At 45.5% G+C, this 25,379-nt stretch overlaps 2 protein-coding genes across 2 annotated transcripts; one reads left to right on the plus strand and one right to left on the minus strand.

Moving 5' to 3' along the window:
- Positions 1–5,101: 5,101 nt before the first annotated feature.
- Positions 5,102–7,587, minus strand: morn4 (MORN repeat containing 4). The gene is made up of 4 exons (XM_067236986.1): positions 7,521–7,587; positions 5,651–5,765; positions 5,383–5,492; positions 5,102–5,250 (listed from the first exon to the last, which is right to left on the minus strand). The coding sequence occupies exons 1-4, from the start codon at positions 7,585–7,587 to the stop codon at positions 5,102–5,104; spliced, it is 441 nt and encodes a 146-aa protein (XP_067093087.1).
- A 1,191-nt stretch (positions 7,588–8,778) lies between these two features.
- Positions 8,779–23,869, plus strand: LOC136943031 (ligand-dependent corepressor-like). The gene is made up of 7 exons (XM_067236169.1): positions 8,779–8,875; positions 17,194–17,259; positions 18,997–19,076; positions 19,806–19,938; positions 20,185–20,499; positions 20,730–20,826; positions 22,318–23,869. Exons 1-7 carry the CDS (start codon positions 8,779–8,781, stop codon positions 23,405–23,407), a joined length of 1,878 nt encoding a protein of 625 aa, XP_067092270.1. The 3' UTR covers positions 23,408–23,869.
- The last annotated feature ends 1,510 nt before the right edge of the window (positions 23,870–25,379 follow it).

The raw sequence follows: 25,379 nt of genomic DNA on the forward strand, positions 1-25,379 counted from the left end.
TAGCCCAATAAAGAGCTATAGGATGCTGACTCTGTCCTCTCTCCCCTATTCTACCCAGTGGGTAGTTCTCTCTCGTTTAGCCTCTCTCTTTCTCTCTCCATTTAACTATTCGATTCTCTCTCTCTCTCTCTCTCTCTCTCTCTCTCTCTCTCTCTCTCTCTCTCTCTCTCTCTCTCTCTCTCTCTCTCTCCATGCCACTCTCGTCAGTTCTCTCTCACTTTCTCTCTCTCTCATTTCCCTCTCTTCAGTTCTCTCTCTCTCTCTCTCTCTCTCTCTCCATGCCACTCTCGTCAGTTCTCTCTCACTTTCTCTCTCTCTAATTTCCCTCTCTTCAGTTCTCTCTCTCTCTCTCTCTCTCTCTCTCCATTTCCCTCTCTGAATCGGTCCTCCTTCACTCTTTTCCCTTTCTGACACTGCCCTCCCTTCTCCTCCTTGTCAATCCAGCACGCCATTAGGAGTTCTTACCGAACCCTCCAACTGGACCACCCCCTCTCCTCTCTCACTCTGTTAAATCACTCACTTATACTTACTGCAAATCACTCACTTAGACTTACTGGGGAACACTCACTCAGGGCCTAACTGCTGCCTGGCTGCCTGTCCACACTTCCGATCCACTAAAGACGTCGGCATATGGTAGGATGGTACCATCAGAGGGATGTTGGTGCTTTCATGCTCTCTAACAAATTCAACATCTTTCTAGGACATGGCAGGCTAATGCCGGGAGATTAGAGGTTTCCTCTCCACAGGCCGTCCACAGTCAGAGGGCTTCAGTGATCTGGCTTTAGATTCACAAATATCCCCCAATTCCTCAACCCGTACAGATGTCACAGCTTTTAGCCCTTTAAACATTAATTTAGCATTAAAGCACATACACACACACTCAGACACACACACACCAACAACAACAAATGGATTTACATGTCAGAGAGCTTTATGGACTGAAATGGGACAGTTGGGACAGTGAAAACCCAAACAGGTAGGTCTCGTTAGACTCTCAGACAAGCGCATACACCACATCCACTGAGGCCAGTGTTGGAGGCTTCATTTGTTGTTCTGCATCCAAATGTATAAATAGCCTACATAACTGCACGGCTGTACAGAGGATAGCAGTTAAATCCAGAACACACAGTAGCCTAACTGTACTGGGTGGTGTTGAGTAAACACCCTTCCTCGGTGTGGCCCTGGGCGGAGCGGGCCTAACATGGCTGCTTAGTCCACAGCTGAAGCCCAGGATCACAGAGAAAATTCTGGAAACATATTTTCCTGATGTCATCAGGGGCCTGGACGTGCCTGAGGGGACACTGATCGCTCACTCTCGGGAGGCTGAAAGGAGCGATACTGATACATCAGCTGACCAGCTCACTCACTCATGTGGTGTGTGTGTGTGTGTGTGTGTGTGTGTGTAGGCTACTGTATGTGTGTGTGTGTGTGTAGTGAATGCAAATGCCTATGTGTGTCTGTGTGTAGGGTACAAAAATAAAAATAGATAATAAATAAATTGAATACGAATACCAAAAATATAAAGGCATTTTAAATTTTTATATGCAAGAGGAGGATATATGAAAAAACTAAATGCAGCATTGAAGGTATCATTTTGCATATAATCTGTTACTGTAAATAACTAGAGGGGGAATGAAAGAGTGATTTGAACTATTTGTCTATCTTCTACCCAAACCTGTTCTACCTGTTTATATCGGAACCTGCTCTCTCCTAACACGTTTTTATGTAAAACACTTGTCTTCCCTGCTTCCCTGTACTGTAGCAGGAGCCCAGCTAATTGTTTCATGTTGTATCCTTCCTTGTTCCCTTCCTGTGACAAAGTGATTTCCCGTATGTAGAAATTATTATTATAATACTGTAAGCAGGGTTCGAATTACGGGGGGGCTTGGGGGAGTTTGACCCCCCTATTTAAGACTTGGACCCCCCAAAAGAGGTAAAACCAACAGGTCGGGGGGGTCGAAACATTTATATATTGTTCTTACCTGTAATCGTAAATATTACTTTATGCCCTGGAGAAGAAGTTGACCCCCCGATTTTCATTGTATAATTCGCACTCTGACTGTAAGTAATTACATATAAACACCACGTTAAGAACCAAATTATTGCAAACCAAGAAACAAGATTATGCCTCAATTCGATGGGGAACTAACTGAATGTAGTCTATCCATCTCCCTGTTGCCATGGCATCTATTCCCATGTATGTATTGTATGAGAGTCTGTAAAGAGTCCTGAAAGCACAGTACTTGAGAAGACAACCAAAGGTTGAAATTAAAGTAAGGTAAAGTAGCCAGACCTTGATGGTCCTAAGATATGAACATGTCTGTGTCTGGACAAAGCATCAAACACATGAAGGTTATGTGTACTTACAGCTTTATAGGAACATTCTTTTCTTCCAGTCCTTCACAGAGACATACAGAATATGAATGATTTCCTTTGAAAAAATGCTGGGTGTTTTTCCCCGACATTCAAGGGCGTGCAACATAATTTAATTAGGAAGAGAACTCATTGGGTGGGTGGATAATTTGCGGCACACTAAGTTTTCAAGAAAACACTCAAACAAAACAGTTGCCATAGCAATTATGTTTTTTCTACTCAGTTTGAGGTGAAAGTCCAAGGCAGCGCACCTTGAAGCAGATCGATGATCCACGTTTGGAGACCTCTGTGAAGGAGCTGTATGACTTGCACGTTAGACAACTTTGGAGGAACAAAGATTGCTTGCACTCCCCGATTCATAACACCAAACCTAGGCCCATATCACGCAAAAGACAACATTTGTTTTAATACAGCCATCCACCCAGACACATATTCCCTGGTTGGCAGAAATATCAACAGCCATTTCTACGGCCTGGAATGTATTCAAGCAAGGTTTTTTTTCCCTTACTTTTATTGTAAACATTCCAAAATCTGGGAGGGGGCGGGGGGGGGGGCATGTAAATGAAAGGGCCTAGGCCACCCCAGGCCCCCTCATAGGCTATGCCCCTGAATTCAACACATATTATTCTGACCTGCACTCTATTCATCTCGGTGTGTGCTTGGCTGCAGCTTGGATGACTCTGCCCCCTCCTACCCATGACTTATCTGAATGACAGTCAAAGACAGGATGTTTGAAAGGCAGGATGTTTATTGTCAACGTTTCTGCATTTAAAGAAGAAGAAAAAAGATGCCAGAGGCTCCCCAGACAGTCGATGTGTCTTCAGCCCCTTTGACTAACCCCCTGGGGACCAGCCTCCCCTGGGGACACCTGCTCCATGTGCTGTCTCACACAAAGGAATCACACATCTTACACCGTAATGATGGACAGATGGTGGAGAAAACCCCCCATCAATGCTTATTCTTTGAGAACATCATAGAGATCCATATATATATACACTATGTATGTTGTCTTACTATTTTTGAGCGCTTCCTTCACATGAAATCAATCAACAGTCTTTGGTTAAGGCTATACTAAGGCATCTCTCAAAAAATCCACTGTTTCAAAAATCATTTGGTGAGATAGTACTGAACAGGTTGAACAGAACATGGTACTAAAGCACTTTCAAACAAACCACATTCAAGTTCTGATTACAGAATATTACAACCATCAAACAAGCGAATCCAAAACCGAGATACAACACTGAAATTTGTACTTTGTTTAAAGTCTAAGAAAATACTTAAAAACCACAGATCCATCCAAACTACTATACATTTAAATTACTTCCCCATTCACCATCTTGCAACCACAAAATGATACCGGTTTAATAAATGTTTATCATGCAAGTACATACAGTACACACACGCACAATTCAAGGAGTCAACTCAACAAATCCCCTTTGTTCTCTGCAAAAAAGTCAAAGAGTCAAACATGACAGAATCCCAGAATCATACAGCAGCATATCGCTCTAATGTGGATGCAACTCCAGACATGGTATCGTGTACTGTATTTCTGAGTGGGTGTAGAAGGAATCAGCCACAGTAGGTCTCCGCTCCTGCAGGTACAAGATCTCCTCAGTTTGACAGAGGTCTTCAAACATAGCTGCACACCTCTGTATGATTGAAGACAGATCACCTATCCCTCCATCTGCCCTGCTCCCCCCCCCCACCTCCTGCCTGCACCCTAGCCTCGGGGCACACGAGAGGAGGTGGACAGGGAGAGGAGCAGGAGAGGAAAGGATGAAGAAGGTAGAGTGTTATATGACATGATAAGAGCAGGGAGGCGAGAGGGGGGAGAGGAGTGGGGTGAGGAGAGGAGGAGGAGGGGAAGATTAGAAGGGAGGGAAGGAGGATTTGGAGCCTCGATAAATGAAGAGGATCCTTTCTAGACCATCATCCCACTCATTTAAGGCATATGTGAAAACTAGGCCCCTCAAATCCTTTGTTCCTCACTGGAGTCTGCTGGTCTCTCCCTCCTCAACAGTAATGACATTCACCACCTCTACTCCAAAGGAAACTGGTCTGCTGGTCTCTCTCTGCTCAGTTAAAACAGTAATGACAAACACCAACCTCTACTCCACAGCAAACTGCTCTGCTGTTCACAGTAGAAAGTGGATTAATGAACTGAACCTCACTGGCAAAAAAACATTTAGTCAAACAAGGAGACTGCTTCTTTCACACAGGCAGCAGCCTGTCAGGAATATGGCGAAGACATGTCACAACAACAGAGACTGTCACCCACAACATAGCACCTTGAAGCTGATAAAGAAGCTGCTAATAGACTGGGAAAATTGGTATAACTTAATATGCTTGATTTTTGTCCTAGCCAGATCTGTTGCCAGTGGTGGCTGTGCTGTCATGCTTCAGAAGTGGTATTCGGTGTTTCGTTGCAGACTGTGTTGTTGAATAAGCCCAACAAAGAGTCATTTTACTGGAAGCTGCTAGAAGCACCAAGGCAGCGAGGATGGAGGAGTGTGTGTGTGACTTTGTGTGTGTATGTATGTGTGTGTGACTTTGTGGATGTGTGACTATGTGTGTAAGTGTGTGTGTATCATAAAAGGTGGTGATAATGAATCACCCTGTTGCCAGTCCCTGAGTGCCCATTGAAGGGAACGATGACTGCTTCCTGGTTTCACTCTAACGGTTGACTTAATTCAAGCGCACCTCAAGTGCCCTGCTGAGCCCTGCAGGGTCACAGAGCCAGACTGCGGGCAGCGGAGGCTGAGGCCTGGGCCTGCTGCACCACACCTGGGCACTTCTCCCTCTTCTGCAGCTTGTGGTTCTCAAACACACCTTCGTTCCTGGGTGCTCCGTGAGTGCCGTCCGGGAAGGTCAGCAATCCTGGACACACACACACATACACACACACATAAACACTACACGTCATTGAGGGCATGGATAACCACAGTGCAGTGAAACTGCACTGGCAGATTGATCTGTGACGATGGTGGTGGTGATGACGACTCCACTGACCGTGACCCTCCACGCGCCCGCTGCTGAACTCTCCTTCGTACTTCATCCCGTCGCCGCGACAGTAGACTCCCACGCCGTGGAACTTGCCCTGGGTGAACTCCCCCTCATACCTGCAGGACGTCATATGAGTCGGCTCCAAACTAGCACATTTAAACGTGAAGTAGAGTACTAGACATCTAATGCATCAAACACGCATGTTTCTCACACACTGAAACACACCTCTCTCTTTCTTTTTTCTCACACTTTCTCTCACACAAACAAACGGCACCTGGATCCGTCTTGGAAAAGCAGCATCCCCGAACCGTGGAACAGTCCGTTTTCAAACTGGCCTTTGAAGCAGGTTCCATCAGAGAACTTGAGCTGGCCCGTACCATGTCGACGACCTTGTGGGGACCGTGAAGACGTCAATTACAGGATTTATGTTGAAATGCAAGTGTCAATCAGACACTTCATGTGTCGCTAACAGCTTGTGGCTTAACAGCTGTCAGGTAGCAGGCTGGTGCAGTGTGGTTGGTTTTGTGCAGTAGCGCAGTACATTTGATGGTTGAATATGGATGGGCCCTGGTAAACTGGTGTCTTTCCACAGTGGCTCAGGCCTTAAAAGCCAGTCTGCTCCCACAAGGCTTTCAACAACCCCCACCCCCCCCTCCCTCCCTCGTCAGAGGAAAGGTTTACTGAATTAGGAGCTCCCATCTGCCCACTGCAGGACTTAGGTCTAATCTCACACAGCGAGCTTTTTTAGCCTGGATTTTCCACCTCGGAATCTCACTGATGGGGAGGAGAAATGAGAGGAATGTATGGTCCTGCATATGTGCTCCCTCTGAACCCTGAAGGGGAGATTCGATTCATCATAGGCATTTATTTTGTTGTTGTTCTGTGTTCTTGTCACAGGAGTCTTCTTGAACACACATCACAGGAGACATAGGGGGTGTAGGTGTGTGTATAATGCAGAGGAAACAGCCTTTAAAGTGACCTCCATCAAATACCTCTGGAGATTACTTTGCACCAAAATACTCTCTTCTGAATATTTAAATATCCAAACCCCTTAAAGCATTCTACCTGATATTGGTTTTCTCAACACAGGTTGATTCAGACTCCCTAAAATAGTCTAAATCAAATGTCTAATCCTGGAACACAGAGAGTGACCCAAAAGGTCAGTCTGGATGTGATGGGTCATGGGTTCCAAAGGGTAGCTAATTGGGATTTGGCTAAATAGTCTTGACTTCAGTGTTAATCAATTGTAATACTGTGTGTGCATGAGTGTGCCACTAATACTAATATGTGAGTGTCTGCAGTATGTATTCTAGTATGTGTGTCTGTAGGCGTGTGTGTGTGAGTGTCTGTAAGCACGCGCGTGTGTGTGTTTGCACATTATTGTCACTCAAGCTTCCTGACAGCTGCTGAAACCTGAATTGCCTGAATTTGATAAATACATTTAATTAACTAAACTGAAATTTAAATAACAAGCTGTTTTTTCCTGATAATTTTCACGCGTCTCTAGAATTACAAAGTAACACCTTTTCTTGCATATTAAATGCCTATACGTCTTGACACTGTCTGGTCTTGCTGCACATTATTAACTAGTTCAGGATTAGAAGCAAAGGGAGGGGTTTTCGGCCATCTTCATCTCTGTTCATTCAGCCCAGCTTATCTCTAATGTCTGAGAGCACTGACACGCACACTAGCCAGTTACTGTGAAGGGTGACAAATGACTGTCTTAAGGTCAAAGCTGTGAGCGATGAGGCTAAGACTATCTAGGATGCTTCCCAACATAGTAGCCAGACATCTGATGGACTGTAGCAATGTACTGTACCGGGGTTTCATCATCATTAGCCAAGTTATGCCAATACAGAGAGGACCCTAAGGTGTAGGCTTAGGGTCAGACAGGGACATGTCCTTATCAATGTCAAGAGACCATTAAAACGGCCACACCAATAATGAGTGGCAAAGCAGGGGTAATATTAGCATATAGGGTGATACAACTTTTGTCCCAACCAATGTACAGACCAAACCTCTGCTGTTGCTTTGGTCCCATCATTTAGTGAAGGATACATTTCAGTCAAGCTAAATGTTAAATGTGAAAGTGTTGGATTGTGACTGTATTGGTGTTGAAAAGCATCAAGACTGAAGACTCTTGCCTTCTCTCCACTCCCCGCTGTACTCTTCTCCACTTGCGTAGGTGAAGGTTCCCTTGGTCAGAGTCATGTTGTGGGGCAGCCCTGCTCACGGATGCACGCAGACACACACACACACGCACACACACACACACACACACAACAACAAAAAACGAGAAATACATCATTTTCAATAACCTTCCAGAAAATCCTGGGAGAAAGTGGTTTACCCGCTGACTCAGTTACCCAAGCCCACACTGGGAAGTAAGAGAATGACATAAGTAATTCAAGCCATGCAGGTGCAGTCACAAGGATGGCGTAGCTTAATACATTATTTGGGCTAACTCATATATTATTTGTTCAATTAAAATACTAATATTCCAAGATTACGCGCTATTCTGACAAGTGACAATCTCAAACCTGAATTACATTTGTCATTTTCGACTGTTGCCAAAAGTCTCAGTGATAACATGTCGCCGGCATATCGCTTTTCGGGCTTGCATGCAATAGCACACAGTAACACTTAGTCTTAGGGTATAGGCTAACAGCTGAAACAAACACTTACTACCCAAGCGGCTTGAAGCGTTTACCTGTGTACTATGTTTGTTGTGTCTGGGGCATGGACTCCTTTACAGTAGCCGGGCAGGTACAGTTATGAGATCTCCCGACAACAGATAGCTACGTTTTCGCTTGCATTTTCACACCTTCTCTGCTGTGTGTACTGTGTTCAGTGCACTAGCATCAGTGCCCCGAGTCCCGACCGTCGAGCCGTTTCATTGCATGGTTGTGGCTGCCGCTCATTTGAACCGGGATCTGATTGGCTTGGTGTATTACAGCAGACTATGGAGTCAGTGGCAGGAACAGTAGAGGAAAGGTAAAACATGTTTATAGATGTTCTGTACCTGTGTCGGCTAATACATGGTAATAATAAACGATCCGATGCACATGATCAGTTGATCGATTCGGTCATTCTAATGCAAGTCGCATGATTATTTTAAATGAACTTTTCCTGTTTTTTCTAATGTACTTTTTCACCATGCAGGTGTGGTGATGGGGAATGGTCAACAAGTTGCGCCATAAAAACCATATCAAATCACAGACCATAATTAACAGTAAAGGGGGGGAATTCAACGACTGTAGCACAATTTCTACTAAATTCTCCGATTATATTTGACGAACTGAAAGCTGTACTTGGCTGCTAAAGCGGCGCGCGCCCGTTGCAATTGTAGCGCGCATCCCCCTCTCCTCTAACGTGCGCGCTCTCGGAAGAGATCGGTAGAAAATGGCGAGTTTGTGCAAGAGGCAGCAATGCACTATCGAGAGGCGCGGCTTTCGGCAGGAACTTGACTCGTGGCGCCACAAACTCATCCACTGTGTAGGTAAGGATGCTCTGTAAAGCACGCCGAAACTGTGCGGTAGGTTTTTAAATGCCGCTCCACCGGTAAATGTGCGTAAAACGGGCTGTTGTAAAATTCTGGCCCCGTCCGTGAGGGGCAACACGGAGCGACTTTTTGTCCTCAACTGTTTCCTCCCTGGAACTGACACGGCTGCCTGTGTGTTGCTGTCATAAAATGTTCGTGTTTATAATCTTAAATGTTTTATTTGTATGCTTGTTTGTAATGCAGTTGTCGTTAAGGAAACGACGTGGGCTATTTTTTTTTAACAGAGAGTGCCAATCGTATGCACGATTAAAGCCTCTCCACCAACAGCGAATTGCCGAGCCGCGCGTTCCCGTGAAATTTTACAGTATTTTGGTTGGGGGAGGGCGATGCTCGTGGTTGTTCAGGGGGGTCAACAAGCTTTGCTCAAACAATCTGTCGGGTGCGCGCATTGCTGCAATGAGGAAGTAGGGCTAGACGCCAGGCTCAGAGGAATGTTCTTGTTTTGTGTAAATTAAATAGCATTAAGTTCCTCTCTTATATCCTACGTCGTTGCAGTGGGCAGGTAGGCTGGCTTGCATCCCTCTAGGTTATCCTCGTCTGGTGTGGCTGGATAAGTCCAAGAACATGGAATGTGTCCAAGGCTTTTGTTATATTGGAATGGCTTTAACCTTTCTACTTACATTGATTGTATAATCTTGTCAGTTGTACTTGTTTCTATTGCACGAGTGTTTGTGTTATTACACTCCATGGATACATTCACCATCATTTTAGCATGAACACAAACTTACTGTAAATGTGTTTGGTGAAACTTTTGTGTGTGAACTTTCTGTCAGCCAGTCAGTGTTTCTCGTCTTTGAACCCACAAATGTACGTTTCACATTTAAGTTATTTTCATTTAGCAGATGCTTTTATCCAAGCGACATACAGAAAGTCTAGAGCATATAGTAAGTACAGCAGATAATGTACTGTGAAGCAGATAGGGCTGCTATGTGAACCCGGTCTACTAGCCTGCAGTGAAGTCCAGAGTGATTCTGTTCAGCCACAACAACAAGGCTAGGCTTTTGTTTTGCTTTTTTCTTTTTTTTCGGGTGGACAGATTGTGCTGCACGCCACCGTCAACCACCCTGTAGAATTAGAATTGGACATTTTGTCCTCCTCATCTTTGTGTGTTTTCATGTGTGGAGAGAGAGAGAGAGAGAGAGGAGATCGATTGTCCTGTGGAGAACAGCAGAAACTATTGTGTTTCCGTGTGTCCGTCTATCCTGTATGCTAACTGAGTCCCCCACTCTCAACTCCGTGGGTTCATGGGTCTTCGTGTGCCTTTTTGGACTCGTTTGACATTTTTAAACCAGTTTGGAATTATGTGTGTGGAGCCAAGGGACTTGTGTCCTGTGTAGGATGGCAACCCTAAACCCTCCTGGTGGCAGCTAGCCTAGTCGTAGGCTGAGGTAGCCTGGCCCGTTGCCTGTGTACGGTCTGTTTGGTGGTGTTTTTAGAATGGTCCAGTGGGCTTCTCAAAACAGACAGTGTTACTGGTGGCTGGGGGGGAGTGGATAGTAGCAGTGTTACTGGTGGCTGGGGGGGAGTGGATAGTAGCAGTGTTACTGGTGGCTGGGGGGGAGTGGATAGTAGCAGTGTTACTGGTGGCTGGGGTGAGTGGATAGTAGCAGTGTTACTGGTGGCTGGGGGGGAGTGGATAGTAGCAGTGTTACTGGTGGCTGGGGGGGAGTGGATAGTAGCAGTGTTACTGGTGGCTGGGGGGGAGTGGATAGTAGCAGTGTTACTGGTGGCTGGGGGGGAGTGGATAGTAGCAGTGTTACTGGTGGCTGGGGGGGAGTGGATAGTAGCAGTGTTACTGGTGGCTGGGGGGGAGTGGATAGTAGCAGTGTTACTGGTGGCTGGGGGGGAGTGGATAGTAGCAGTGTTACTGGTGGCTGGGGGGGAGTGGATAGTAGCAGTGTTACTGGTGGCTGGGGGGAGTGGATAGTAGCAGTGTTACTGGTGGCTGGGGGGGAGTGGATAGTAGCAGTGTTACTGGTGGCTGGGGGGGAGTGGATAGTAGCAGTGTTACTGGTGGCTGGGGGGGAGTGGATAGTAGCAGTGTTACTGGTGGCTGGGGGGGAGTGGATAGTAGCAGTGTTACTGGTGGCTGGGGGGGAGTGGATAGTAGCAGTGTTACTGGTGGCTGGGGGGGAGTGGATAGTAGCCACCATGCGCCTGCCCTGTACATCACCATGCAGCCTGGCGATGGCTTGGTGCTGTAAATGGAAAATTCCCCAAACACCAGGAAGAGGTGTTTCTGTTTGGTTGTCTAACATATCCACCTTGTGTTCCACTAGCTCAAAGATGTTCTTTTAAAAAGCTTTCCATGGAATTGGCCCTTGGTGTGATTGGATGAGTTAATGTTAATTGGAAAGCTTCCAGTGTTGCTGTTGTACTGCTGTGAGATCTCTCCCCCTGGCTGTCCACTTTCCCTGGGTGCTAGCCACCAGCCTCTAGATAGCCTCTAGCCGATACTCATAAGTATGAGTGCCCGGCTTGTACATGTCAATGAAGTCCTTTGTGCAGCTCGGGGCAGGGTCGGCACTGCTACATGTGAGCGTCATATGATGGTGAAAACCTGCGCTGCTTTTAAAGCGTGGAAAACCCCCTACGTCCAAAACCAGTTCATTTTCTTTGCTTCCCTCCACATACTTCGGCCCTAGAGCAGTGATTTGATGTAATTATTATAATAATCGAATTGTTGTCTGTTATGACTGTTATTGTTGCTGTGTTTGGGGTGGCAGTGAGACCGAGAGGCTTCTGATTGGGTGACAGCTACCAGAGGGGGAGGGAGAGCAAGAGCAGAGTCTTACGCTAGGGACAAATCGCCTGCATGATTGCAAAGTGTTGCACACAACCTACCTCACTACTTGAACGCAGCCAACTGGACAAAAAAACAAAATCCCCACGATGGAGCAGAACATTATTCTTGCCGCCTCGGGATATCACTGTAATTGTAATTTACATGCAAAGAATTGCGAGCCAGCACAACACTGGATGTTTTGATACTTCCGGACAGGTATTGGATTTGATTCACGCGTTCAATATACCCGTCACATGCGCAACGCGTTGCTGGGCAAAATGAATGGAACTTCCCGCGCAACACGGCGATATTGCGCAGGTGGTGTGTCCCCGAGCGTTCGACCCTAAAGGCCAGGGTAGAGAGAAACAAGGGAGGATCAAGAAGAAAGGAGAAAGGGGCAGATGAGAGATGAGGAAAATCCAAACGGAGGGTGGTGGGGTGGGGGGGGGGAGAGAGAAGGATAAAAGCAAGAGGAGGGAAGAGAAGGAGAAGATTAAGAGCTGCCAAAAGGGAAATGGCTCTGCAGCTATATGATGCCATGTTTGCATACTATTAACATTTGGAGAGAGAGATGCTGGTGTGGTCAGTGTTGCAGCGGTTTCCTTGTGGAAGAAAACGGTGGCTTCATTCAAGCTGTTAGGGTTCTTGACATTGTTGCTCTTGAACACGTTTCTGCTCACACAGCTTCATAATCAGCCGAATTCTTGTCTTCTGTCAAGTCAAGAGTGTTGAATTATCATTGATGTGTAACCAAATAACCCATGTACAGATGCACTCGAGATCCGCTTTACACACACACACACACACACTGCTAACAGACACTGTTCCGCAGCCCTGCTCATGCACACATGCTCGCGGGAATCCGTTGCACCCACGTGTGTGTTTTTCTCAGCGTTTGTTTATTCTTTCGTCAGGGGTTTCTGGGAATTGGGGATTGCCCGCGGAAAAATATCATGTGAATGTCTGAATTAGCGGGGTGAATCCTTACTCAACCAACGTCTTGATTAAACAGGTGCCTGGTGGCCATGGTTACTCTCACCCGTAACATTTCCTGTTTACGTTTTACAGGAAGCAGCATGCTGCAACAGAAACAAAAAGTTGCCTTTGGGCCACTGAATGTGGTTGGCTGCCAGCATCGCTCACTTAACCGTGTAGGCTTAGGCCTGGTTCCTTTATACTACACATGGTGTTCCACTAATCCACTGTACCACAACCAGGGAAGACGAGATTTCCAGCAACAAAATCATGATCTAATATGCTACACACACACGGTAAAACATGGGGACTCTGTAGTAGTCCTCAAGATTTAGAGTGAATAACGTTGAAACCCATCCTAAATGGTGCGATCCGCGTTCATTAAATAAGCTTAAGTAGGTTAAGGTTTGGATTTCGGGCCGAAGGGCATTTGTTACTCAGAGCCCACTAAAAGGGGATTTCGGTTCTTAAGTGCTGCTGGGAAGGGCGAGGGTGTCACTCCAAATCTCTCCTCTCTACTCAGCCCTGATTGGTGGGAGATGTAGGTCAGGAGAAGGCTAAGGGAGATTGGGATTGGGCAATGCCTTTACTCTAAGTGAACACACACACACACACACACACACTGACATGGTTGATCTCAGAAAGGACAGATGATGGGGGGGGGGGGGGGGGGATTTATAGCCTGAAGCACACAGTTATTCAAAGTATCTAGTCATCGCTAAGCAAGCCCCCGGACGAATATTACGACATTTAAGTTTGTGTGTTTGGTAAACGTGGTGTGCGTTACAGCTTCACCCGACCTCTGCAGTAGCCAGCCACCTCCCTGCACCTGAGTGCTCAGCCAGAGCTAAATGGAGAGGTAATGTCGGCGTTGCCATGGCGTTGAGATCTGTGTTTAGGTATGCAGGTGAGCAGTGCGAGGCTGTGGACTTCAGAGAAGGGTCCGTGGGCAGGCAGGCTGCATATGGTGGTTTTCATAAAGGAATAAGCTGCGTCGAGGTATCGCGTTATTAAAGGCGTCTCTAACACTTTACTGTGGGGTGTACTATGAGCTGTAAACGCGTGTTCCGTGTTCCACACGGTTCTGGTTTTAGGGATCTTTTTGATACGGGCGTGGAACCGATGAGTTCTGAGATGGTCACTCTGGTACACTGGGGTTTACATACCCAGCCTCATCTACTGGAACTGAAAAATGTATTTGAAGCTTGTTTAAAAAAAATATATATATGTATATATGAATAATTATATATGAATATGAATAATTACAATTGAAACATGCTAGCTGGACTTCCATGGCTTTCATATTGTCTTCCAGGATTTTTCCTTTAATTGATTCCTCTTCCTTCAAGCTTGACTTCTCATTAGAGGTTTCCTTTTATGGTTATTGGCTCTCCGCTTTCTCATTATCACTCCGCTCCTCACCTCTTTACCTCGCGCTTAGTTAATATCATATCTCCAGGCTATCTTAAGTACCATATATCCAGCTTTGTGCTGCAGGATGTGAATGTTGGCCTAATTCATTTCACTCTATAGTTAATTGGCTAACGATTTAGCCTAAGCTTTTGCACCGAATGGTCAAACCAAGGAAAGACTTCTAGGATAATCCAATTGCCAAATGTTTGTTGGATGTTGTTGGCGATGTGTGAGTGTGTGGATCCCAACCACGTTTTCTCTCTGTATGTGCACTGTTATGCTTATGAAATGTCATTATTTTCTTCTCCCTTTGCTTCGCTGTGTGATTGAGCATGCCAGCTACACTAGTCAGCTTCATCCATATTTGATCTCCAGTGCATGTCCAGGGTCCATGCTGTTTCCATGCCTTTTTAAGAAACCCGACGATTGGTTTCAGACATGTAGACCCTTCGTAAAACTAACTGAGGTGTGCTTTGTAACGTTACGTTTGCAAGTCGTCCTTCCAAAGAACGATGGGTCATTTCTCGAAAAGAGGGGCTTTAAAACGCGCCTCGTGTTTAAGGACCCTAAAAGAGTTCCTGAAGAGAATGAGTCGGATGTGGTGGCCGCCGGTCTGTCAAACTCAAGTGGATGACCTAGTTTCTCTCCACTGCCTCGGAAATATTTCAGAAATGGGATTGGAGCGTTGAAGCTAAAGTCCTGAGCACTAACCCAGAAACTGACAAACCAAAGGCAAAGGCAAAGGCAAGGCTATGTTTCACCGAACCTCTCTTGTGCTCTTTTACCCCCCCCCCCCCCCCCCCCCCCACACACACACACAGATTCTCTTTTTTTCTTTTACTCTCTTTCACTTACACTCTCTCTGCTTCTCTCTGCTTCTCTCTGCTTCTCTCTGTGTCTACTGTTCTTAAGTGGGGTGGGGGGTGGGGGGGTTGCATTTGGGTACGGAGGCTGGGAGAGAGAGAGAAGCATTTAAGTGATGACAGCCTTTGATTAGATTCACTCTTGCTCTTGGCTGAGGAAGGAAATGGATGCCGTAGGCTTATGGGTCATGTCTTGCTTTTTATCATCGTTGAAAACATTAGTGAGTATGATCTACTTCATTCAATCAGCGATGCGCCCCCCTCATCCCTTTTGAACAAAGTCTGATTTGTGCCAGTGAAGATAACAACCTGGGTGTATTCTTACGTTCACAGACTAATGAGCGACACATTCCATGTAGGATAATATAGGATGGGTTTGTGGGAGCGATCTAAAAGTACACAAATTTAACTACAGAGAAGGGTGTCCTTGCATATATTTTATTTCCCTTATCTATGTTATTAACCAGTGTTGGGCTACTACATAATATATGCATCTATAGGTTGTGGATTTGTGACTTGTTTCCAGAGCTTGCTTTGTTTTGTAGGACAGGATCTTTGATTTAGGTTCAGTAAACAGATGTTCCCTCTGACCTCTTTAACGCTCCAGTGCGTCTATCTGTTGTAGTTTAGGAGCAGCTATGTTGACCCAATGGCGTGATAGTATGGATTGTGTGGGCTTAAAGAGACTGTATGTTGTAAAGAATGTAGCCAACATAGAATATAGAGACTGTATAGAGACTGTAGACTGCATATAGACTGTACATTGACTTGGATGCATGGAACATGTTGACTGTACATAGACTGTGGACTGCATACTGTACATAATCTGTAGACTGCATGTATAGAGATTGTTGTAGACTACATGGACTATCGACTGTACATAGACTGTTGACTGCAGGCTGTATAGAGACTGCTGTAAAGACAGGAGGTTTAATGGAGGCTTTATAGAGACAGTAGTTTGTATAGAGACTGTAGTAGTAGCCAACATGGCATACAGCTGAGTGTAGGCTTCACATAAAATGGTGCCTTTTGAAATGTTGCAGTTTTGCAGATAATATACTGGGTGTTACAAAGGAATAATTTCAGCCTCCAATTTTATAATGGAGGACTGGTTAGTTCTGCAGCTGTGGAACCTTCTATGCTGGGTATGTGGATCCTCCAAATATGTTGCACATTTTTCAAACAGCACCACTTTTTAATATTTAAAGCTTTTCTTGGTTGGCTCCCTTGTGTCAGTAGTTGAATCCAGTTGTAAGACTATAGTGGAGGAGGGGTATGATGTAGTAATATTACTTATTTCCGATGTTATTGTAGGATTGAGCCATCCCTACCACAGTCAGTAAGTGTTATGACTTAACCCTTAACCACACAGCTCGGACCAAAGACCCTCTTACCGTTCTACCAACAGTGACATCCATCAATGGATAACAAATGTAGACCCATCAGACAGGGTTTGAAATCCTGTCAAAGGAATGTGTCTTTGTTGAAGTGACAGGTGGGTGGAGTTTGGGATTTTGTTAGGGGACAGCCCATTGGTTGCCAAGGGTGGCAGAAAACAATTGAGGACCGCTGAGCAATTTAAAACGACTTCCTATCGTGACCCAGGTCAAAGCCATATTATGGTTAAGGGGGTTGGGGGGGTGGGGGGCTATATTCAGGCTCCTTATTTCTCATCAGCCAACCATCTTTCTTCTGACAGGCTGATTTAAGCTCTGCTACATACTAGTACTCCAACTCTGTAGTTGCTCCGGTTGCTTGGCAACTGCAGGACCTAGTGCATGTATTTACTGTTAAAATCAAATCTGGGGTGAGGGCTGTTAATGTGTGCTTTAACAGGAGTGGAGAGCAGGTATGAGATGGAGGGGGGGGGGTGGAGAATAGGTTTGCGGAGGGGGGTTGTGGAGATTAAAAGGATGTAGGTGTTGAATGGGTGGTGCTCAATCACTGCAATGCGGAGTAATTGATATACTTTCTTTTAGGGAGCAAATTATATTGGGGCCTCTGGGTAGTCAGAAATTAGGCAATCTTGATGAAGAGTCAGTCTTCTTAATGGCATGCACAAAATGGGGGAGGGAATTAGTTCAAATTAAGTTATTTTTTATTTATTTTTGACTTGAAGTGAATTTAATTTGGAACAGTGCTTGTTTTGGTTTTTCGAGTTTGAATGACTTCTACTGTTGCTATAGGTGTGTTAATGAGGTGTTTTCCCCTCTCCTCAGGTTTTGAGAGCATTCTGGAGGGCTTGTTTGGGCCTGGGCTGGTAGAAGATTTAACATTATTTAAAGGTAAGTCAACATTGTCAAAAAAAATCCACAACAAAACCATTTGTCATTATAACTCTGTAATATATGCAAGCTAGTGTATCACGACACACATTTACATTTAGTCATTTAGCAGACGCTCTTATCCAAAGCGACTTACAGTAAGTACAGGGACATTCCCCTGTACTTACTGTGAGTCGACACACACACGAAATCTGTTTCTGGATTACAAGCCTATTATTTAGTGAGTCCGCCGCGCGTGTAAGAATTTTAGTAGTGTGGTTTGGACAATGTAGCACCATTGTACCATGTTGTACCCCTCTGCATTCTCCTGTCTCCACAAGGCAGTCCTCTGGCCAGGGAGACAGGGGGCATTGTGCTCATATGAAGTTGGTGTTTTGGCTGGCGCCGGGCCAGAGTTAAAGTCTGTACAAATCTTTCAGATATTTTGACAATGCCCCAATGCTACCAAAACAATGGTGAGCTTTATTTGGGTTTTGATGACCTCTTCTACAGAGATGGACACTTTTTTTTTCAATAGGAGCACAATACCAATTGTTTTTTGTTGTTTACAAGAGTACAATTCGAGCCATCGAACGAGTTGCAGAGACGATAATTAGAGATGGCATAATATAAGAAAACACTGTGTAGTTCCTGGTCAAATCTATAAAACCGGCTACGGGTCCCTACCATAATGTTGCTACAAGGAATCAGAAGCAACCCCCAAAAAATGCATGCCTAAAGGAGGAAAGCAACTTTTGAATACCTCTATTCAGTAAAACTGCCTTATGATGAAATGATGGAAATAAAAGGAATTCCAGTATGTGCTTCATCTTATCACAGTGTCATTGTGTTTTGGCATTTACCATTTCTAAATAACCTATTTAAAGCTTATTCTATCTGCTTATAATCTGCAATCTGCTTATTCAACATTCCTACTAAGATTCCTTTGACTGCATTTGTCTGTGTAGTCCTTTTGAACTACCTAAGGTCTTTCACCATATTGTGCTGTTCTCAATTAAAGTTGTTTTTAGCTGAAGGTTAACCTGGTGCACATACATAACCATGGCAACCGCTCATTCCACATGTAAGCTGGAGCTGAAAAAAAGGAATAAAGAAAAGTGTTTTTCAAGATGATTATTCCGGAAGTGTTCATTCTTAATTGGAATGTGAAGCTCATTGGTCAAATCAACATGTCTCCTCGTTTTCTTCTTGTTGCTATATTTATACACTCTTGCTAAAGTTTTAATGTAACAACAGATGCTCCCATATTTCTATGAAGGCTATCACTTGTAGCTTGCGAACGTTTAAGCGTTTCTGGGTTTTATCTGTATGTATACATGCTTGTTCCAGAAAGCTATTCAGCCCATGTTATTTGGCCATGGCCAGCCAAATTGCAAGCTAGCTAACTGGAAATGGACACTCTGGGTCTACAAACTATTTGATCTGATTGGAGATTACACTCACTGTATCTTGTCCATTCTCATCAAGTGTCCAGTGTCAAGTGTCCAATCAGACACACATTTTCATATGGCGTAGGCTCCTCTTCATCAGGCAGGGCTGTTTGAGTCTGGCAAAGTAACTGATTGCACCATTAACAATACCATTGATCCAGATGTCTGGGATTTTTTGTGAGGTTTCAGAAGATGATGTCTTCATCGTGTTAATGTTTCCGTTTTTTTATGTTTATTTTATTTTATTATTTGATCACTGTGTACCATTCCTCATCTGAACTGTCCTCTTTTTCTTTTGGATCTACAGATTGTGAGCCTGAAGGGGTGTCAGATTGGTCATTTCATGAAAACTGTCTGTTCTGCTGTTTAAGACGAGAGAAAGTGAAGGTAGCGTCTCTTTTCCCTCCTGTACTTCTCTCTGGAATCTGTGTCCCCACCATCTCACCTTTCGCCATTTAACATTGCATGCTACAAGCGCCACAAGAAAACACCACAAAAGCCAGGAGTCTTATCTTTCAGTTGGCAAAGACTGTTTTTATGAATGGTGCAAGGGTTAAACAATCATTCACAAATCCCTTCACAACAATCTGCCTTCTAAAACGGCCTTTTCCTTGTAAAAGCAACCAAAAGAACATTAGGATTCAAAGAGCCTTCTAATGGATGTCAACTGGAGAGCGGTTCTGCTGCACAGTCCCTAGCAACTGCCCTGATCCATTGAGATGCATAATTTTGCCGACTGAAGCTTTTCCATTTGTGAGTGAAGATTAAAAGAAGGAACTTCCATTTTCTGTTCTCTTCCGCTCATTGGCTTACTGCTCCTCACTAAACCATGAAACTCACCCCTTAGCTTGCCGTGTCAAATCTGTCACGTCAGTATTCATAAGCCACATATAGGACTTTTTCTTTCTCTTCCTTGACTTTGTTTTTGCACCGGAAATATCTGCCACTCCCGAATGTTGTGATGCAACAATGTTGAAACTCATCTTAAGCAAACATTGGTTTTATAAGTCTGTCAGTGTTGATACCATTCATCCAGCTTATATTGATCATTTCCAGTGATTGTTCCGGTGTGCCAAATGACCCTCTTTTATTTGTTTGCTTTTTGTGCTACCCCAGGAGCATCTGGTTGGCCTTAGCAGCCAGGAGCTGGACAGGGAGTCCAAACCTCTCCTAGGAAAGGAGCAGACCAAAATCACCAGACTTGAGAAGCAAGCAGAAGAGTTCCTCACTGCAGTCCTCTACAAAAAAGGTACTTCAACTGTCCCAATGGACGATTTCCTTACGATTCCACTTCAGTAGGATTCACCTCCAAGTCTTCAAACTGTTGGTAGATAATTCCACATTGTATGGACACAGTATATGATGGATCTCTCCATAAAGAGTCTTCTCCTACAATGTCTTAAAATATCCGTCGAAGTCTGTGCTGGGAATGTGTGGAGTTGCAGGCCACCGTTGTGGGGGATGTTTACCATGTCTTTGTGGTTCTCTCCCCCAGATGTCCCTAGCTTCTCGGACCCGCACATTCCAGTAGTTGCTCGGGAGATCATGCAGCGAATGATTCGCCAGTTTGCTGCCGAATATACCTCAAAAACCAGCTCCTCTCAGGACAGCCCCCAGCCCCCCCGGCCCACCACAGACCAAAGCCTGCCGCGCCCTCCCTCGGCGGTGCCCCCTGCTGTCAGCCCAGGGGTTACTGCAGCTGCCTCTGCACACAACCAGAACCCCGTCCTCAGCAAGCTCCTCATGGCCGACCAGGACTCTCCGCTTGACCTGACCATCAAGAAGCCCCCGGCCGACACCAGGGAACAAGGTGACCACGGGGTCCTTGGTAGGCTGGCGCGTGTCACACAAGCGCTGTCCCTTTCCCCTTAGTAGCAGAGAGACTCACCTCACCAGTTGGTTTGGGCCTTAGTCTTTGTCACTTTCTCAATGTAATGCCATTCCGTTAGAATGAAACAGTTATGAATTAAACTTCTACTCCTGTTCCTGTTTGCCTCTTGTACCGACCTAAGACCCCTGACCCCCCTCTCTTCTTCCCAGATGGAGTCCTGGACCTGTCCCTCAAGAAGGGCCAGAACTGGACCAGCCCTCACGTCCGCAGCCCTCCCCTCTCCCAGGCCACACCCACGCTCAGAGGGTAAGAGCAACCTGTGTGTGTCTGTTTGTGTGTGTGTGTGTGATGGTAGGGATGGTCTCATAGGGACTCCATGAAGGACCACCTACCTGCTAAAGATGACATCATATATTGTGGTGGGGGTGTTGAGTGTGAACAGGAACAGTCCCCCCCTTCATGCTCATAGCATATTCACACTGTGTTTAAAAAACGTTTTTATCAATTGGCAATTAGGACCAGATTCCACCGAAAACATGGATTTGTTGACTGGGTCCGTTAACTGTGATAGCCTTGTGTTTTCCCCTAGCAGTATTATACACCATGGCATAGATGTTAGTTCATTTTAAGCGGCGCATGCATAAAATGAAATTGAGGTTTTTCATAAATTAAGCATCAGTTGCCCGCTCAAGCTCCTGTTCAGTAGCAGAGAGCAAAGCTCTGGGAGACGTGCCCATCTGAAGCGATTTCAATCTCCAGCCCAGTGAAGCTGCGCTGGATTTGATCTGGCTCTCGGCAGTACATCCACAGATGCCGTCTTCTGGTGTCTACTCCTCCGCTGATCTTTGATCTAGGGTTTCAAAGAGAGCGCCCAGATGAAAACGGATCCCGTCAGGGCACGGAATATTTAGAAATGCTTAGAGCGGACTTCGGTCCTAACGATATTGACTTACACCACGCTAGGTCTACACCATAGCGTGGTTTGTTCCTTGACTCTGTGTTTGATTACCCCTTCATCCCTGCTCCTGTACTTGATCACTGCTCTGCTTATCAATTCCAATGGCTGTTTGGTTAATGAGATTTCCACAATCCCAGTTAAAAATCCCAATGACGGTCTCACAAAGCTGTGCACTCTTTGGGTGCATTGCCTGTTGGGGTTTTCAACTCAGTCAGCCTGCATTTAATGGGGTTTCCCATCAAAGGATCAGCATCCATGACAGTTGAGTTTATATGGTGATTCATTTATCTTTGCATAACATCCGAAGACACAACATCCATCCCATGTGTGCTGGCTTACTCTTTTATTGCTGTGCTTGTTTAGTGGTAACGTCACTCGCCCCAAATCAACCAAGGGCTCCAGTTTAGAATCAGTCATTTGGTGCCACAGTCACTGTGCCCTGCTCAGGTATTTTACGCTAGACTGCTTTACTGCATCAACCACAGGGGGATGGTTATCGCTCTTTTTCCTATATTTAATTTTTTATTTTCCTTTCGTTGCCCTGGATATTATTTCATTATTGTTTTTGTTTTTTTACTGTTATGTTGACTCGCAATTTGTAAAAAGAAATGACAATCCCAAAGTCAAGAATAAACTAATGACCAAACACAAGCCTTTTTGTTCTCAAAAGCAGCCCACACAAACACACAGATATTTAAGTCAAGCGATAAAGTGATGTTACCCGAGCAAGGCCATCTAATAAAGGAGTGGCCAACATTCTCCCCTCCCCAACCCATCCTCCCTTAGAAAGAGAGACTGTGCAAGCTCTGCTTACACCCAATTTCCTTCCATCCAATCAGGCGATCCTTGAGAGCTGACGGACAGGCCGGGCTGCCTATGAGGAGCCTGCAGGATGGAAGGAGGAGGGAGAATATCGGCCACTCCGCCCCTCTTAAGCCCATCCCGTCTCTCGCTCACTCGCTGCACATCAAACGGGAGGTCAGTCAGCCCCAGGACTGCGATGAGGACTCTCCTCCCAACCTCGGCCACAACCACACCTCCAGACTGCCCGACCTCCTGCCCTTGCTCTCCAGAAACGGCTCTGCATGGGGCCCTAAGACTCAGTTCGGCGCCCTCCTCAAACTCAGGGCCAACGGAGGGGCCGGCGACCACATCAAAGACCTGCCCAGCCTTTTGGAGGCCGCTGGGCTCTTCACAAAGTCCCCTTCCTGTGGCAAGGGACTCCTTCAGGAGGGCGGCAGAGATCGGGGTCTCTCCCTGTCCCACTCCCCGCCCGTCGACCTCAAGATCCCCCAGGTGCGAGACCTCTCGTGGGGCTCCTTCGCCTCTGAGCCGTCCAACTACCCACACTGTGACCACAGCCTTGGAAAGAGGCTGCGCTCCATCCTCCCCAAGCACGGCCGCAGGGGCAGCAACGGAGGCCTGGACAGCTTGGGAGGAGAGAGGGAGTTCTGGGCGCTAGACACCGAGCGTCAGGCCTCCGGAGGAGGAGGAGGAGGGGGCCCGTATCCCACCTCGGACCCGGAAGCCGACCTGGGCTCCAAACAGCCGAGGAAGAAGAGAGGACGCTACCGCCAGTACAACACGGAGCTGCTGGAGGAGGCCATCGGTGTGGTGATGGGGGGGAAGATGAGCGTATCCAAGGCCCAGACGGTGTATGGGATCCCTCACAGTACCCTGGAGTACAAGGTCAAGGAGCGCCTGGGCACCCTGAAACACCCCCCCAAGAAGAAACTGAAGCTGATGAGCCGCACGGAGGAGCCGGAGGGGATGGAGGCCCCAGAGAGCCAGGAGGGGGCCTTCCCGGAGGGGGCCTTCCAGGAGGGGGCCTGTCAGGACTCCCAGCTCTCCGTATCTGAGGATGGGGAGCCTGTGTCCTCAGAGAACAGGAGGGAACCTCTGAACACAGGCCTCTCGTCAGACGAGTGAAGTTACACGAGAACAACACGATGAAACAATGCAGTACTCTTGATTATGATGATGACGATGATGATGATGATGATGACGTGACGTGGTGGTGTTTAAGCTGAGATGTGGGTAACTAGTTGCATTTGCCATACAGTGGGAGTAGAAGAGCCGTCTATACAGTACACATAACTAGTTTGTGTATGATGCTGATTTGTTCAAAAAGCACTTGTATCTAGGTATTCACGGATCACTTATTTGACCTATTAATCCCAGGTTGTTAATTAGAGTAAAGTCTACTGTAAGTAGCGGTTCTTGTCGGGGACACTCAATTGTCAGCACTCCTTTTTTCCCTAAAAAGAGTTTGAATACACTCCTTAAATATATTCCCTTGTGTAATGAACAATCTTATGATGAAATTGACCACTATTAACTTGTAATGATATTGCTGTCGTGACTCGGCTGCTCGACCCTCTCCATTTCAACACTGCGAATTGGTGCACATGAATATGCTAAGCCATCCACATACCGTGCAATTCAAATTGGAGCGAGCAAAATGCAACGTTTTTGGAAATGGTGCCCCGTTCTGTCCTCGATCTGAGCCTCTTTCTCTTCATGCCTCTGAACAGCCCTGTGAATAATCAGCTGATTCAGTAGTTCACCTGAACGTCGCGAACGGTCCAGAAGTGTGTCGCTGCTTCTTCTGTGAGATGTTGACGCAGACACTTGATTGATAGAGAACTCTTTTCCTGTCACTGTCTTGGCAAATGCGCTTCTGTGGACTGAAATTGACCAAACAGCTACAAGTACGTGTCGAACTTTTGAAAGGAGGTAATGCAACTTCTTTCCTGTGAATATCTTGTGTTTATTTTATACCTTTTTGTTTGTCTATTGGGATAACAATAACGACAACTTTTCCTGTCCGGAATTTCATCTCCCTCTCTATTGAACAACTAAACCTCAGAGCTACTTTCCAAAAGCACGGCAGATTATGTAACACTCTGAAATGTACCGCTTTGCTGCGTAGTTTGAATAGCTCGACCCCTGTTCACTTGTAGCCTTCATAACTCAGAATGGGCTGCAGTATTTGTCAGTTAACAAATCCATGTTTCTATCAGAAATGTATGTAATTTACTATGTTAGATATCTTTACACACACAGACATACCTCATACCTAACATGTCCGTGCCTCTTGTTGTCTTCTGTGAAAGAGGAAAATATTTCATCCTCATAACTTTTTGAAGGGACTCAAACCTTACATCGGCTGACAAATATGCACACCCTACTGTGTCAGGTGTTTCACAACTACCTTAACCAGTGTCAGTAGCGCTCTACTAGTGCCAGTTCAAAGCCTTGTGACATTTCAAATCTGTGTGCCTCTACAGTTGGCACAAACAAACACGTAGAGTCAGGTAGGATTACCTCTGGGATAACTTCTTAAAGACGAGAGACGGGAACATTTTCAATTGAAAACAATTTCCTTTTTGATTAAGCATGATTTCAATATTTCATCATTGAAAGATGTCCTATTTTTTAAATGATTGTTTTTCTTTTCATCTCATATGTTGCTACAGTATATCAATGCAGTGAAACCGTTCCCCACAACTTTGAAAACCAGGTTTTTATCACCATGTGGCATATTTAGCACCACCTGTGTGTACATGCTACCAACACTATCAACAGTTATACCTCAGGACATTCCAGAATGTGGGATCGTGATGCTTCAGTGATCCTTGTATCAGGTGACCATACAACTCAAAATTTATTTTGATTTTATTATTGTTCTTGCAGTACTTTTAAAACAAATAGTAATGTTCAAAACTAATTTCAAATGGGACCCAGGAAGTCCTTTTATTTGAGGGCTGAATCCTGATTTCGTTAGTACCGATGGACTATGGTGGTACCTTGCATAGTATAGGTTTTTAGTGCCACCATTTGCATCAAACCAATAGATAACCATGGATTAGGCTATTTTAGCACAAACCTTTTATCCAAA

Source organism: Osmerus mordax, chromosome 5, assembly GCF_038355195.1.
Source record: "Osmerus mordax isolate fOsmMor3 chromosome 5, fOsmMor3.pri, whole genome shotgun sequence".
Taxonomy (NCBI): Eukaryota; Metazoa; Chordata; class Actinopteri; order Osmeriformes; family Osmeridae; genus Osmerus; species Osmerus mordax.